Source organism: Scyliorhinus torazame, chromosome 4 (genome assembly GCF_047496885.1).
Source record: "Scyliorhinus torazame isolate Kashiwa2021f chromosome 4, sScyTor2.1, whole genome shotgun sequence".
In the NCBI taxonomy this organism is placed as follows: Eukaryota; Metazoa; Chordata; class Chondrichthyes; order Carcharhiniformes; family Scyliorhinidae; genus Scyliorhinus; species Scyliorhinus torazame.
Window position 1 is genome coordinate 82175526 of NC_092710.1, and position 15311 is coordinate 82190836.

The 15311-nt window shown below is 55.1% G+C and overlaps 1 protein-coding gene across 1 annotated transcript in view; it reads left to right on the top strand.

Moving 5' to 3' along the window:
- The window catches only part of LOC140410329 (sodium/potassium-transporting ATPase subunit alpha-2), a 725899-nt gene that overhangs the window by 99881 nt on the left and 610707 nt on the right, over nt 1-15311 (top strand). Inside the window, exons 2-3 of the mRNA XM_072498323.1 lie at nt 2-97; nt 13254-13313. Coding sequence (XP_072354424.1) covers nt 2-97; nt 13254-13313 — 156 coding nt within the window. The remainder of the gene's footprint in view (nt 1; nt 98-13253; nt 13314-15311) is intronic.

Sequence of the window (15311 nt, forward strand, 5' to 3'; positions counted from 1 at the left end):
GAATGGACGTGAATACACTCCCACCGACGTATCGGACAATTCCAAGAAGAAGAAAGTCAAGAAGGATATGGACGAGTTGAAAAAAGAGGTCACCATGGTGAGTCTCCGGCTGCCAGGCCCCCCTCTCTCCCCTATCGCCCTCTCTCCCCTGTCACCCTCTCTCCCCTCTCTCCCCTGTCCCCTTCTCTCCCCGTCACCCTCTCTGCCCTGTCCCCCTCTCTGCCATGGCCCCTTCTCTCCCCTGTCACCCTCTCTCCCCTGTCCCCTTCTCTCCCCTGTCACCCTCTCTGCCCTGTCCCCCTCTCTGCCCTGGCCCCTTCTCTCCCCTGTACCCCTCTCTCCCCTGTCCCCTTCTCTCCCCTGTCACCCTCTCTGCCCTGGCCCCTTCTCTCCCCTGTACCGCTCTCTCCCCTGTCCCCTTCTCTCCCCTGTCACCCTCTCTCCCCTGTCCCCCTCTCTCCCCTGTCACCCTCTCTCCCCTGTCCCCTTCTCGCCCCTGTCCCCTTCTCTACCCTTTCGCCCTGTCTCCCCCATCCCCCTCTCTCCCCCTCTCTACCCTGGCCCCCTCTCTCCCCTGTCCCCCTCTCTCCCCCATCCGCCTCTCTCCCCTCTCCCCCTCTCCCCTGGCCCCCTCTCTCCCCCATCTCCCTCTCTCCCCCATCCCCCCCTCTCTCCCATCCCCCTCTCTTCCCCCAGTCCCCCTCTCTCCCCCTGTCTGTCCCCCTCTCCCCCTGTCTGTCCCCCTCTCCCCCTGTCTGTACCCCTCTCTCCCTGTCTGTCCCCCTCTCTCCCCTGTCCTCTCCCCCTGTGTGTCCCCATCTCTCCCCTGTCCCCCTCTCTCCCCAGACCCCGTCTCTCCCCTGTCCCCCTCTCTCCCCAGACCCCGTCTCTCCCCCGTCTCCCTCTCTCCCCAGACCCCGTCTCTCCCCTGTCCCCCTCTCTCCCCAGACCCCGTCTCTCCCCTGTCTCCCTCTCTCCCCTTTCCCCCTCTCTCCCCCGTCCCCCTCTCGCCCCCGTCCCCCTCTCACCCCCGTCGCCCTCTCTCATCTTTCTTCTCCCCCTGTCTGTCCCCCTCTCGCCCTGTCCCCCCCTGTCCTCCTTTCTCCCCCCGCCGCCCTCTTTCCCCCTGTCTGTCCCTCTCTCCCCCTGTCTGTCCCCTGTCCCCCCCCCTCCCCCAGTGTATCCCCCTCTCTCCCCTGTCCCCCTCTCTCCCCAGCCCCCGACCCTCCCCTGCCCCCCTCTCTACCCTTTCCCCCTCTCTCCCACGTCCTCCTCCTCCCCCGTCGCCCTCTCGCCCCTGTCTTCTCCCACTGTCTGTCCCCCTCTCCCCCTGTTGCCACCTCTCCCCGTGTCCCCCCTGCCCCCCGTCCCCCTCTCCCCCCCTGTCCCCCTCTCTCCCCCATCCCCCTCTGTCCCCCTGTTCCCCTCTCTCCACCTGTCCCCCTCTCTCTCCCTGTCCCCATCTCTCCCCATCCCCCCTCTCCCCCGTCGCCCTCTCCCCCCCTGTCCCCCACTCTCCCTGGCCCCCCTCTCCCACCCTGACCCCTCTCTACCCACCTCACTGTCTCCCTCACTCCCCCACTCGCTCTCTCTCTCTCTGTACTGACACTCTGACAGTGCAGCGCTCCCTCAGTACTGATCCTCTGACAGTACTGAGCCTGTGACAGTGCAGCACTCCCTCAGTACTGATGCTCTGACAGTGTAGTACTCCATCAGTACTGACCCTCTAACTAACAGCGCAGCTCTCCCTCAGTACTGACGCTCTGACAGTGCAGCACTCCATCAGTACTGACGCTCTGACAGTGCAGCACTCCCTCAGTACTGACCCTCTGACAGTGCAGCACTCTCTCAGTGCTGACCCTCTGACCGTGCAGGACTCCCTCAGTACTGACTCTCTGACAGTGCGGCACTCTCTCAGTACTGACCCTCTGACCGTGCAGGACTCCCTCAGTACTGACCCTCTGACAGTGCAGCTCTCCCTCAGTACTGACCCTCTGACAGTGCAGCTCTCCATCAGTACTGACCCTCTGACCGTGGAGGACTCCCTCAGTACTGACCCTCTGACAGTGCAGCGCTCCCTAAGTACTGACCCTCTGACAGTGCAGCACTCCCTCAGTACTGATCCTCTGACAGTGCAGCCCTCCCTCAGTACTGACCCTCTGACAGTGCAGTGCTCACTCAGTATTGACCCTCTAACAGTGCAGCACTCCCTCAGTACTGACCCTCTGACAGTGCTGTGCTCCCTCAGTACTGACCCTCTGACAGTGCAGCACTCCCTGAGTACTGACCCTCTGACAGTGCTGTGCTCCCTCAGTACTGACCCTCCGACAGTGCTGTGCTCCCTCAGTACTGACCCTCTGACAGTGCTGCACTCCCTCAGTACTGACCGTCTGACAGTGCAGCACTCCCTGAGTACTGACCCTCTGACAGTGCAGCACTCCCTCAGTACTGACCCTCTGACAGTGCTGCAATCACTCAGTACTGACCCTCTGACAGTGCTGCACTCCCTCAGTACTGACCCTCTGACAGTGCAGCTCTCCCTCAGTACTGACCCTCTGACAGTGCAGCACTCTCTCAGTACTGACCCTGTGACAGTGCCGCGCTCCCTCAGTACTGACCCTGTGACAGTGCAGCACTCCCTCAGTACTGACCCTCTGACAGTGCAGCACTCTCTCAGTACTGACCCTGTGACAGTGCCGCGCTCCCTCAGTACTGACCCTGTGACAGTGCAACACTCCCTCAGCACAGACTCTCCGACTGTGCAGCACTCTCTCAGTACTGACCCTATGACAGTGCTGCGCTCCCTCAGTACTGACCCTGTGAGAGTGCAGCACTCCCTAAGCACAGACTCTCCGACTGTGCAGCACTCTCTCAGTACTGACCCTCTGACAGTGCAGCACTCCCTCAGTACTGACCCTCTGACAGTGCAGTGCTACCTCAGTACTGACCCTCTGACAGAGCAGCACTCCCTCAGAACTGACCCTGTGACAGGGCAGCACTCCCTCAGCACAGACTCTCCGACTATGCAGCACTCTCTCAGTACTGACCCTCTGACAGTGCAGCACTCCCTCAGTACTGACCCTCTGACAATGCAGCACTCCCTCAGTACTGACCCTCTGACACTGCAGCACTCCCTCAGTACTGACCCTCTGACAGTGCAGCGCTCCCTCAGTACTGACCCTCTGACAGTGCAGCACTCCCTCAGTACTGACCCTCTGACAGTGCAGCACTCCCTCAGTACTGACCCTCTGACAGTGCAGCACTGCCTCAGTACTGACCCTCTGACAGTGCAGCAGTCCCTCAGTACTGACCCTCTGACAGTGCAGCACTCCCTCAGTACTGACCCTCTGATAGTGCAGCACTCCCTCAGTACTGACCCTCTGACAGTGCAGCACTCCCTCAGTACTGACCCTCTGACAGTGCAGCATTGCCTCAATCCAGCGAACCCTCGGTACTGACGCCCTGACCCGGGTGCTCACCCCGGTCCCCTCTCATCCCCGTCTTCCCATACCTGACCTTTACCTCTCTCCCATTTCCCATCCTGCACCCCCACTGCCAAAACTCTCGTTCCCAAGCCCTCTTTCTACCCCCATCTCCTGCCTTCCTCCTCCCCATTTCTCCCTCTTTCCTTATCTCTCACTTTCAGCCTCAGTTTCTCTCAATTTGCCACTCTACACTCCCGTATCCTCCCACACCCCTTGTCCATCCATCTCTCTCCACTTCCCTTCTTTCCTCTCCTCTCTACTCCCCGGCTCACCTATCTGTCCCTCCCCCTCTCTCACGTCCTCTCTCTCTATCTGTCCCCCTGCCCCTCTCTCCCCTTTCTCCCTCCCTTCCCCAACTCTATCCCATTCTCTTTCTCCATCTCTCTCTCTCACCCCTCTCCCTTTTTCCCCCGTCTCCCTTGATGCACTATCAATTCCGACGAGACGAGAGTAGAGAGTAATCGAGGCTTTATTACACAGAGATGTGTGGCCTCCTACAGCAGCTGACAAAATGGCTGCAGCTCGGTGAGCACACATATTTATACTCCACCTACTGGGCGGGGCCAGCAGGCAGGGATCTACCCCCATACCTGTAGAACAGGAGCCTTACCGTATTACCTCTCATATACATATTATACAAACTGGTGATTACCACATTTAGCCCCTGTTAAAAGAGTCCAGCGGGGGTGGTGGAAATCTATTTACATGGTATGTGAGCATTTTTAAAGAGTACAAAGAACAAAGAACAAAGAAATGTACAGCACAGGAACAGGCCCTTCGGCCCTCCAAGCCCGTGCCGACCATACTGCCCGACTAAACTACAATCTTCTACACTTCCTGGGTCCGTATCCTTCTATTCCCATCCTATTCATATATTTGTCAAGATGCCCCTTAAATGTCCCTATCGTCCCTGCTTCCACTACCTCCTCCGGTAGCGAGTTCCAGGCACCCACTACCCTCTGCGTAAAAAACTTGCCTCGTACATCTACTCTAAACCTTGCCCCTCTCACCTTAAACCTATGCCCCCTAGTAATTGACCCCTCTACCCTGGGGAAAAGCCTCTGACTATCCACTCTGTCTATGCCCCTCATAATTTTGTATACCTCTATCAGGTCGCCCCTCAACCTCCTTCGTTCCAGTGAGAACAAACCGAGTTTATTCAATCGCTCCTCATAGCTTATGCCCTCCATACCAGGCAACATTCTGGTAAATCTCTTCTGCACCCTCTCTAAAGCCTCCACATCCTTCTGGTAGTGTGGCGAATTACAGTTTGGCGAAAGTTCACAAATTTAGCCGGTCGGGTGCCTTGATCCTCTGTTGTGAGCGCCGCAGTCCCGGTGGCGATGCAGGCACCGGCTTGGTCGCCGGTGACTCCGGGAGCGTGTAGTCCTCATCTTCATCCCCGGGTGGAACCAATGGGAGGATGGATCGTCCTGGAGCGGGGGCTGGGTTGAGGTGCGCTGGGGAGAGCGTGGGTGACACCGGGGCAATTGGAGGGGAGGGGGGGAACCAGCTGGTTCCAGGTCCCTGAGGGAGACTGTGTCTTGGCGGCCGTCGGGGTACGCCACGTTCGCATGTAGCAGTTGTACCCTTTCGACCAACGGGTCCGCCTTGTGGAGCCGCACGTGCTTGTGGAGCAGGATGGGTCCTGGGGCTGCCAGCCACATTGGGAGCGAAACCCCGGAGGTGGACTTCCTAGGGAAGGCAAGGAGACGTTCATGGGGGTTTCATTAGTCGCAGTGCAAAGTAGCGATCTGATGGAGTGGAGGGCGACGGGGAGGACTTCCTGCCAGCGGGAGACCGGGAGATTTTTAATCCGTAGGGCCAGCAGGACAGCTTTCCAGACCGTCCCGTTCTCCCTCTCCACCTGCCCGTTTCTCCGGGGGTTGTAGCTGGTCGTCCTGCTCGAGGCAATGCCCTTGCTGAGCAGGAACTGGCGCAGCTCATCACTCATAAATGAGGATCCCCGGTCGCTGTGGACGTAAGCGGGGAAACCGAACAGAGTGAAGATGCTATTGAGGGCTTTGATGACTGTGGCAGACGTCATATCTGGGCATGGGATGGCGAAGGGGAATCTGGACTGTTCATCTGGAGTATTCATCTGGAGTGTTTCGGTCGGAGGAGGGGAGGGGCCCTTTGAAATCCATTCTGAGGCATTCAAAGGGACAGGAGGCCTTCACATGGTGCACTTGGTCTGGCCGGTAGAAGTGCTGTTTGCTCTCCTCGCAGACCTGTCAGTCTCTGGTGACCGCCCTTACTTCCGCAATGGAGTCGGGCAGATTGCGGGCTTTATGAAGTAAAAGAACCGGGTGACCTCTGGGTGACAGAGACCATCGTGTAGGGCCCGGAGTCGGTCCACTTGTGCACTGGCACAAGTACCTTGGCATAGGGCATCGGGGGGCTCGTTGAGCTTACCGGGGCGATACAAAATCTCGTAATTGTACATGGAGAGCTCGATCCTCCACCTCAAGATGTTATCATTTTTGATCTTGCCCTGCTGTGTATTATTGAACATGAAGGCAACCGACCGTTGGTCAATGAGGAGAGTGAATCTCCTGCCGGCCAGGTAATGCCTCCAATGCCGCACAGCTTCAACGATGGCTTGGGCTTCCTTTTCGACAGAGGAGTGCCGAATTTCGGAGGCATGGAGGGTGCGGGAATAGAATGCCACGGGTCTGCCTGCCTGGTTGAGGGTGGCGGCCAGAGCGACGTCTGATGCATCGCTCTCGACTTGAAAGGGGAGGGTCTCATCGACCGCGTGCATCGTGGCCTGGGCGATGTCGGCCTTGACATGTTTGAAGGCCTGGTGGGCCTCAGCCGTCAGGGGGAAAACAGTGGAGTGGATGAGTGGGCGGGCCTTGTCCGCATAGTTAGGGACCCACTGAGCGTAGTATGCGAAGAACCCCAGGCATCGTTTCAGGGCCTTGGGGCAGTGGGGGAGGGGGAGTTCCATGAGGGGGCGCATGCAATCGGGGTCGATCCCTAGAACTCCATTTTGCACCACATTGCCAAGGATGGCTAAGCGGTTGGTGCTGAACACGCACTTCTCCTTCTTATACGTGAGGTTCAGGAGTTTGGCGGTGTGGAGAAATTTGGAAAGGTTAGCGTCGTGATCCTGCTGGCTGTGGCCGCAGGTGGTGATGTTATCTAGGTACGGGAAGGTGACCCGCAGTCCGTACCGGTCAACCATTCGGTCCATCTCCCGTTGGAAGACCGAGACTAATGAATGACGCCGAAGGGAACCCTAAGGAAATGGTAAAGGCGGCCATTTGCTTCGAACGCATTGTATGGGCGGTCCACCTTGCAAATGGGGAGCTGGTGGTAGGCAGATTTCAGGTCCACTGTAGAGAAGACCCGGTACTGTGCAATCTGATTGGCCATATCAGATATGCGTGGGAGGGGGTACGCATCGAGCTGCATGTACCGATTGATGGTCTGACTGTAGTCAACGACCATTCTGTGCTTCTCCCCAGTTTTTACAAATACCACTTGGGCTCTCCAGAGGCTGTTGCTGGCCTCAATGATGCCTTCCCGCAGCAGCCACTGGACCTCAGACCTGATGAAGGTCCTGTCCTGGACGCTGTACCGTCTGCTCCTGGTGGCGGCGGGCTTGCAATCCGGGGTGAGGTTTGCAAACAGGGAAGGTGGGTCGACCTTAAGGGTCACGAGGCCGCAAACAGTAAGGGCTGGTAAGGGCCCGCTGAATTTTAGAGCTAGACTATGGAGGTTGCACTGGAAGTCCAGGCCGAGTTGCAAGGCTGCGCAGAGGTTGGGGAGGACATAGAGCCGGAAGTTGCTGAACTCTACGCCCTGGACGGTGATGGTGGCGATGCAGTACCCTCGGATCGCCACAGAGTGGGATCCGGAGGCCAGGGAGATCTTTTGGGTAACGGGGTGTACCGCGAGGGAGCAGCGCCTTACCGTATTGGGGTGGATGAAGCTCTTCGTGCTCCCGGAGTCGAGAAGGCAAGATGTCTTGTGGCCATCGACTTTCACCGTTGTTGTCATGAGGTTGTGTGGCCGGGATTGATCGAGTGTGATGGAGGCGGGCTGCGGCTGATGTTGGTGGGCCGCAGGCTGGTCGGCGGCGGTTGCGGGTGATGAGCGGCCAGATGAGGTGCCCGATGAGCAGGGGTCCTGAGGCACCGTCCAAAATGGCGCTGAAGATGGCGGCGCCCATGGGGCGCACGTGGGGGGTGCAGGAACAATGGGTCTGGATACAGCGGCGATCGACCGGGCCTGGCACACTGCAGTGAAATGCCCCTTCTTCCCGCAGGTCTTGCAGATTGCACTCCGCGCCGGGCAGCGCTGCCGGGGGTGCTTTGTCTGCCCGCAGAAATAACAGTTGGGCCCCCCGGGGTTTGCTGGCTGCCGCGCGCGCAGACTTCGGGTTGGTTGCGAGCGGCCGCTGGTGGGGCCCACGATGTCCATGAGGGGGGGCGCCGTGCGGTCGGGGTCGTATGCTTGTACATTACGGGAGGCTACCTTTAGTGAGGTCGCGAGTTTCTTGGTCGCCGCGAGGTCGAGCGTACCCCCTTCTAAGAGGTGCTGCCGGATGTACGTCGACCCTATGCCCACAACAAAAGCGTCCCTGATTAGGAGTTCGGAATGTTCAATGGTCGAAACTGCCTGGCAATCGCAGTTCCTCGCCAGGATGTGCAGGGCACGCCAGAAATCGGCCAATGACTCACCGGGGAGCTGATGCCATGTGGACAGGAGGTGCCTGGTGTAGAGTTTGTTGATCGGCCGGATGTAGTTCTCTTTCAGAAGCGCCATGGCCTCAGCGTAGTTGAGCGATAAGAGGAAAAATATCGGAACCCAACCGTGAGTACAGGATCTGGAGTTTCTGTGCTTCTGAGGGTTGTTCTGTCGCTGCTCCGATGTAGGCTTCAAAGCAAGCTAGCCAGTGGTTGAAGACCGACGTGGCATTGTCTGCTTGCAGGCGATCTGGCTTGATGCGTAGGTCCATCGCTGTAAAATCTTTGCTTAATAAATTGATGCACTATCAATTATGACGAGACGAGAGTAGAGGGTAATCGAGGCTTTATTAAGCAGAGATGTGTAGCCTCCTGCAGCTGCTGCCGAAATGCCTGCAGCTCGGTGAGCACACACATTTATACTCCGCCTACTGGGCGGAGCCAGCAGGCAGGGATCTGCCCCGTAGCACCGTATTACCTCTCATATACATATTATACAAACAATGGTGACTACCACATCCCTCTTGCCCCCTCCTCCTTTAACTCGGATGACAGGGATTGGGCCTTCACCCCTGAGAGTTGACGTCATTGGCTAGAAATGTAACTGGACAACCTCCCATGGCACTGCACACTCATTAACTGGAGAGCTAGTGATTGTGGGGATGGAACCAGAGGCCAGAGGGCGATGAAAGACAAAGGATTGGTGTTTGAATGGGGGTCAGTGTGTCTGGGAAGGTGGGGGTCACATGGCTGGAATTGTGTCCATATTTCTAAGCCTGGTGACAAATTTCCCCATTTCAAATCCCTATGTCAACATTTCACCCCTGGGGGGGGCCAGCACGGTGGAGCAGTGGTTAGCACTGCTGCCTCACGGCGTAGAGCTCCCAGGTTCGATCCCGGCCCTCAGTCACTGTCCGTGTGGAGTTTGCACATTCTCCCCGTGTTTGCGTGGGTTTCACCCCCATAACCCAAAGATGTGCAGGGTAGGTGGATTGGACATGCTAAATTGCCCCTTAATTGGAAAAAAAAAGAATTGGGTACTCTAAATTTATTCAAAAAAAGATTAGGACAAGGATTTTTTACAATTTGCAACCAGAGATTCTCCGAACGAATCTACTGGGGGCGATTCTCCGAGCCGGGCCGGAGAATCGCCGCAACCACACCGGCCCGGCCGCGGGCCGCTGGAATCGGTGGGGCTGCCGATTCTCCGGCCCGGATGGGCCGAGCGGTCGCGCCATTACAACAGAGTCCCGCCGCTGCCGGCGGGAACTCTGCGCGAACGGTCCGGGGGCAGCCTGAGGGGGAGGGGGGTGGGGAGGGGGGCTCCTTCACTGGGGGGGCCCCGGATGGGGTCTGACCCGCGATCGGGGCCCGCCGATCAGCGTGCTGGCCTCTCCCCCCCGGGCCTACTTTCTGGCGTGGCCGGCCCCTGAACACCGACACCATGTTGAGTCGAGGCTGGTGAGCTAAAGAAGATCCCCGCGCATGCGCAGGTTGGCGCCGCGCCCATTTGGCGCCATAAAAGGAGGCTGGAGCGGCATGAACCGCTCCAACGCTGTGCTGGCCCCCTGTGGAGGCCAGAATCTGTTGTACCCGGGCCCGGTTCGCGCCGTCGTGAAACGCGACGGCGTTCATGATGGCGCAAACACCTGGGCTCCATATTGGAGAATCGCCCCCACTGGGTTTAGCCCATTTGAATGAGTTCATGGCCATGAGATACAGGGTCCATTAAAATTGATGGAAGAAAATTTTCTAAAACAACAGGACAAATCCTGAATGTTGTTTTACGTAGCTACGCTTCTAGAAAGACTCACGAGAGCTGGTCGGGTAGCCTAAGAACATTTAAAGGTTCAGGTACAAGAATGGAAATGGGCGCAGACAAACATACCACATCCAGAACATTCCATGCTGGAGATTAGGTAGTTGCCTTTGCAGGGCAAAAGTTTGAAAGTGAAATTCAGGGGGCGGGATTCTTCCGCAATTGGCGGGGCAGGCCGTACCGGCGCCAAAGAGCGGCGCCAACCACTCCGGCGTCGGGCCGCCCGGAAGGTGCGGAGGATTCCGCACTTCGGGGGCCTAGGCCGGCGCTGGAGTGGTTGGCGCCGCGCCAACTGGTGCCGAAGGGCCACTGCCAGGATGCGCAGGAGCGCCAGCGTGTTCTGGCGCATGCGCAGGGGATTTCTTCTCCGCGCTGGCCATCGCGGAGCCTTACACAGGACGGCGTGGAGGGAAAGAGTGCCCCCACGGCATAGGCCTGCCCGCAGATCGGTGGGCCCTGATCGCAGACGAGGCCACCATGGGGGCCCCGCCCAGCGCCTGATCCCCCCGCGCCCCCCCAAGGACTCCGCAAGCCGCCCTCAAAACCAGGTCCCGCTGGTATGGACCTTGTATAATCCACACCGGCGGGACTGGCCGAAAACCGGCGGCTGCTGAGCCCATCAGGGCCCGGAGTATCGCCGGGGGGGCCACTGCCAAGGGCCCCCATCCGGCACGGCGCGATCCCCGCCCAAAAACCGGCGCCGCAGAATTCGGCAGCCAGCGTCGGAGCGGCGGGGTGGGATTCACGCCGCCCGCTGGCAATTCTCCGACCCGGCGTGGGGTGGGAGAATCCCGCCCAGGGTGTCTGAAAGGTAGTTAGGAGGGTAACTGAGGTGACTTACCAAATAGATACTCCAGACCGTAGTAAGAAGGACCGATTATTTTCCATAAATACGTTTAAACAAATACCATTGTAGGGTAGAGGATTGGAAAGAACAAGTGCGTCAGGTGGTAGAAATAGTGGAAGAGGACAGATGGGAAGAGCGAGGTAGGAAAAGAGGTGGGCAGTTCACAGAGTGACCCTCCTGTTGTACGACTAACAAATACGGACATCCGAGAACAATTAGAGACAGTTTGTTTAGTTTGAAGAAGAACAGCGAAAAGATCTAACAAAGAGATTGTAGGAGCGGCAAGGTGGCGCAGTGGTTAGCACTGCTGCCTCACGCCGCCGAGGACCCGGGTTCCATCCCGGCCTCGGGTCACTGTCCATGTGGAGTTTGCATATTTTCCCCGTGTCTGTGTGGGTCTCACCCTCACAACCCAAAGATGTGCAGGGTATGTAGATTGGGCACGCTAAATTGCCCCCTAATTAAAAATAAAGAGACTGTAAAAACATAAGCAGATTTGTATCATAGAATTTACAGTGCAGAAGGAGGCCATTCGGCCTGTCGACTCTGCACCAGCCCTTGGAAAAAGCACCCTACTTAAGCCCACACCTCCACCCTATCCCTGTAACCCAGTAACCCTCCCTAACCTTTTTTTTTGGACACTAAGGGCAATTTAGCATAGCTAATCCACCTAACCTGCACATCTTTGGACTGTGGGAGGAAACCGGAGCACCCAGAGGAAACCCATGCACACACAGGGAGAACGTGCAGACTCCGCACAGACAGTGACTCAAGCCGGGAATCGAACCTGGGACCCTGGAGCTGTGAAGCAACAGTGATAACCACTGTGCTACCATGCCACCCTATTTGTAGAGACACACGAGGATGCACTACTTTGATTGAACATGGGCGAATCTACCCTGATAGGGCAACATCCGTCTCAACTGAACCCACAGAGACTGGCTCAGATGGAGGCTAAAATCTAGTATATGTTGGATATGTTGCAGAAACAAGCAAAAATGGTGTGGTCACAGAAGGCCTAGCAGTGTTTGGGAGATTGAGGACCATGCTCAATGGGTGAATCAGCGCGCTGATTTTTTCAAATCATTCAATGTTAATATTGTGCACATCTTCGGAAGGAATAATGGATGCTGTATCGCAGGTTTAAGGGCTGATTATTTACCAATGCACGAGTTGGGACTGGGACCTATATACCGAGGATGGATGAATGGACGTTTGTGATTTCTGTCTTACATACCTCATAATGAAATGCCCGGGCCGACATTTCATTCCTTTTAGGGAGAGAGGCCTTTCCTGTTGATTCCCTTATTTCCTATATTTATTTTTTGTCATTATAATTTTGGTCCATGGATCTTTCAGGGACCCACCTTAAAGTCAAGTAGGGAAAGTGAGGAACTCAAAAGTCACAAAATAATACACTGTGCTATGAAGATTTAGATTTAGATTTTGAACAGAAGAACTCAAACTTTATGGTACCCGAGTGATCAGAGGAATTTGGTTTGATTGGTTGGCTGGTGGCCAATGGATTGGCCAGGGACAATATTCTGCCTGGCAACAGACAGAGATTGGCTTCTGCCAGGTGGGAGTTTTCAGAGGACCCAGCAGAGAAAGCTCCTGGACGCTGAGAGGAGAGGTAGCGTGTTGCTCGTTCTCTCTGCCCCAGATGTTTCCTGCCTGCTGTTTCTGAGTCTGCGGAGAAGTCGCAAAACCCTGATGAGTCTGCAGTCTGTTACAGACTGAAAGCAAAGACCCCATCCAACTGGAGGCCTCGACTGAAGAAAAATCGAACTGGAAGACTCCATCTGAAACAGAGACTCTCATCCTTTTACTTTTATACCCACCTCTATCCCCTCTGTGTTTGTCTGTCTTGGGTATGTGTACAGAAGGTGAGGTGAGTTAAAGAGTGGAGGGTCAGACATTAGATAATAGTTAACCAGTTGTATTTTTATGCTTATTTAGTTATAGTTCTTTTTATTAATAAAAGTTAATTGTGTTTAAATTTATAAACCTGGTGACTGTAATTATTGGGCTGCCAAGATCAAAGACTTTGGGTATTTTAAAAATTTAGAGATAATTTCAACTCCAAATCAAGTGGGCTGGAATTGGCCGCCCACTTGCCCAGGGTATTGTAGCATCATTCTTAAATGATACTGACAACTGGACAGGCTTAAAGGGTGTGAACAGAGGTTTGTAATCAGATCAATTTGGTGATTATAGAACCAAATTGGTAATTCCTGGCCACCAGGCTCGGGAAGGCTGAATGGCCTCCTCCTGTTCCCTTGTAACAGACTCGAGAGGGGTTGAATGGCGTCCTCCTGTTCCTGTGTAACAGGCTGAGAAGGACTGAATTGCCTCTTTTGCTTTGGCATTGAGGGATGACCTAACCTTTCACCTTTACCCCACAGGAAGACCACAAGTTGAGTTTGGATGAGCTGAGTCGTAAATATGGAACGGATCTCACCCGGGTAAGTGAACGTCATATCCCTCATCCCTGCTTACCTACTTATCCCACTTACTCCCCTTTTACCCCCTTTCCCCAGTATGCTACCTTACCACCCCCTTGCCCACTTACCCTCTTCACACCCTCTCTCCATCTGCACCATTTGTCCCCTCCTCCCTTCTCCCCCTCTGCACAGTCTCTCCCCCAACTCTCCCATCCCAGGAGAAAGGAGGGGAGGCAGTGGCAGGGGAGAACAGCAGGGGAAGGGAAGTGAGAGAGTAGAGATGAAAGGGGGGAGGAGAGGGCGGAGGGGAGTGGGGGAGAGTGGAGGAGGAGGGTAAGAGACAGGAGGTGAGGGGGAGGGAGTAGAAGGGGGAGAGGAATGGGGAGGAAAGGAGGCATATGTGAGGCAAAGAGGGAGAGGGCAGAGAAGTGGGGAAGAAAAATAAGGGAGGGAAAGAGGGTGGAGGGGAGGAGAGGGAGGTGAGGGGAAGGAGAGAGGGGAGGAGAGGGGGAGGGAGGGGAGAGAGGGGAGGAGGGGAGGGGAGTGGAGGAGAGGGAAGTGAGGAGTGGGGAGGGAGGAGAGAAGGAGAGGGGGACGAGAGGGAGGAGAAGGGGAGAGGAGGGGAGCAAGGAGAGGGGGAGAGGAGGGGAGGAGAGAGGTGAGGAATGGGGAAAGAGGAGAGGGGGAGAAGAGGAAAAGGGAGGGGACAGAGGTTGAGGACAAGAGGTGAACAGCAGAGATAGAAAATGAGGGTGAGGTGTTATGGGTCAGGGTTTAGAGAACCCCAAAGTGTATCAAGGAGTTCACCTGACCCACAACTTTTCATAGTTTGTAGTATGGGGAGCACACGGCCCACTCTACGGGTGTGTACAGCAGAAATGGAAAAGTAATTTTTAAAGCAAAACAATGTTTATTCTATGAACTCAAGTCAACCTTTTTGAAACATACAGTGAACATCTTAGCAACCATCAATTCAAATACAACCCCCAAAGACTACAACACTAAGCAATACTTAATAACTTCCCAAACAACATTCAGAAGACAGAAGAAATACCTTTTAACAGAAGCTCATCAGGTTTACATTTACTACTGAAAATATTTATAATTCTGAATTCACCAAATGATCAAGAGATAGTCTTTTCTGGCAGAGAGATCAACAGTACAGCTGCTCTGTCTGGCTTCAGCTCCAACACTGAAAACAAAACTAAAACACACCCTGCAGCAAACAGCCTACAACGAAAGTAAAAAGCTGACAGACAGCCAAGCTCCACCCACACTCTGACATCACTGATAAACACCCATTTCTTAAAGGTACATTTCTTAAACACCCATTTCTTAAAGGTACATTTCTTAAACACCCATTTCTTAAAGGTACATTTCTTAAACACCCATTTCTTAAAGGTACATATCTTAAACACCCATTTCTTAAAGGTACTCTCACATGACAGAGGGAAGTGTATCTTGACAAATATGATCTTTTTTCCCCTTTCTCTGTTTTTCGTTCTTGCCCTCCCTTTCGCTCTCCCCTCCCTTTCTGCTATCTCTCTATTGCCCTCTTTCTATCACTTTCCCTTTCTTTTGTCCTCTATCACTTTCACTCTCCCGCGTCTGCTGCCTGGATTCGCCATGCTAAATTGCCCCTTAATTGGAAAAACAAATAATTGGGTACTTGAAATTTATTTTAAAAAAGAGGCTGTAACAGTCCAAAATTTTCCTTTCCCACAGTAGGGTATCTCTTGGTGTCGATTTAATGTTTTGTTGAATGACGCCATTGGCCTTTCTGCACCTGACCCATCCTCTCGGAGTAGAACGGCACCTACTGCACCCTCCCCTGCCTGCATTACTTGCGTCTACAGCTATCCTGAAAGGCTGAATGACGTTAGGGGTGGTCAACACCAGTTCAATGATCAAGGTGGCTTTCAGCTTCTCCAAAGATCATCCCCGAACACACAACCCTCTTTTACTTTTCTTTGTAACAACTCCATCAGTGGGGTCGCTGTACTGCTACACATCCCAGAA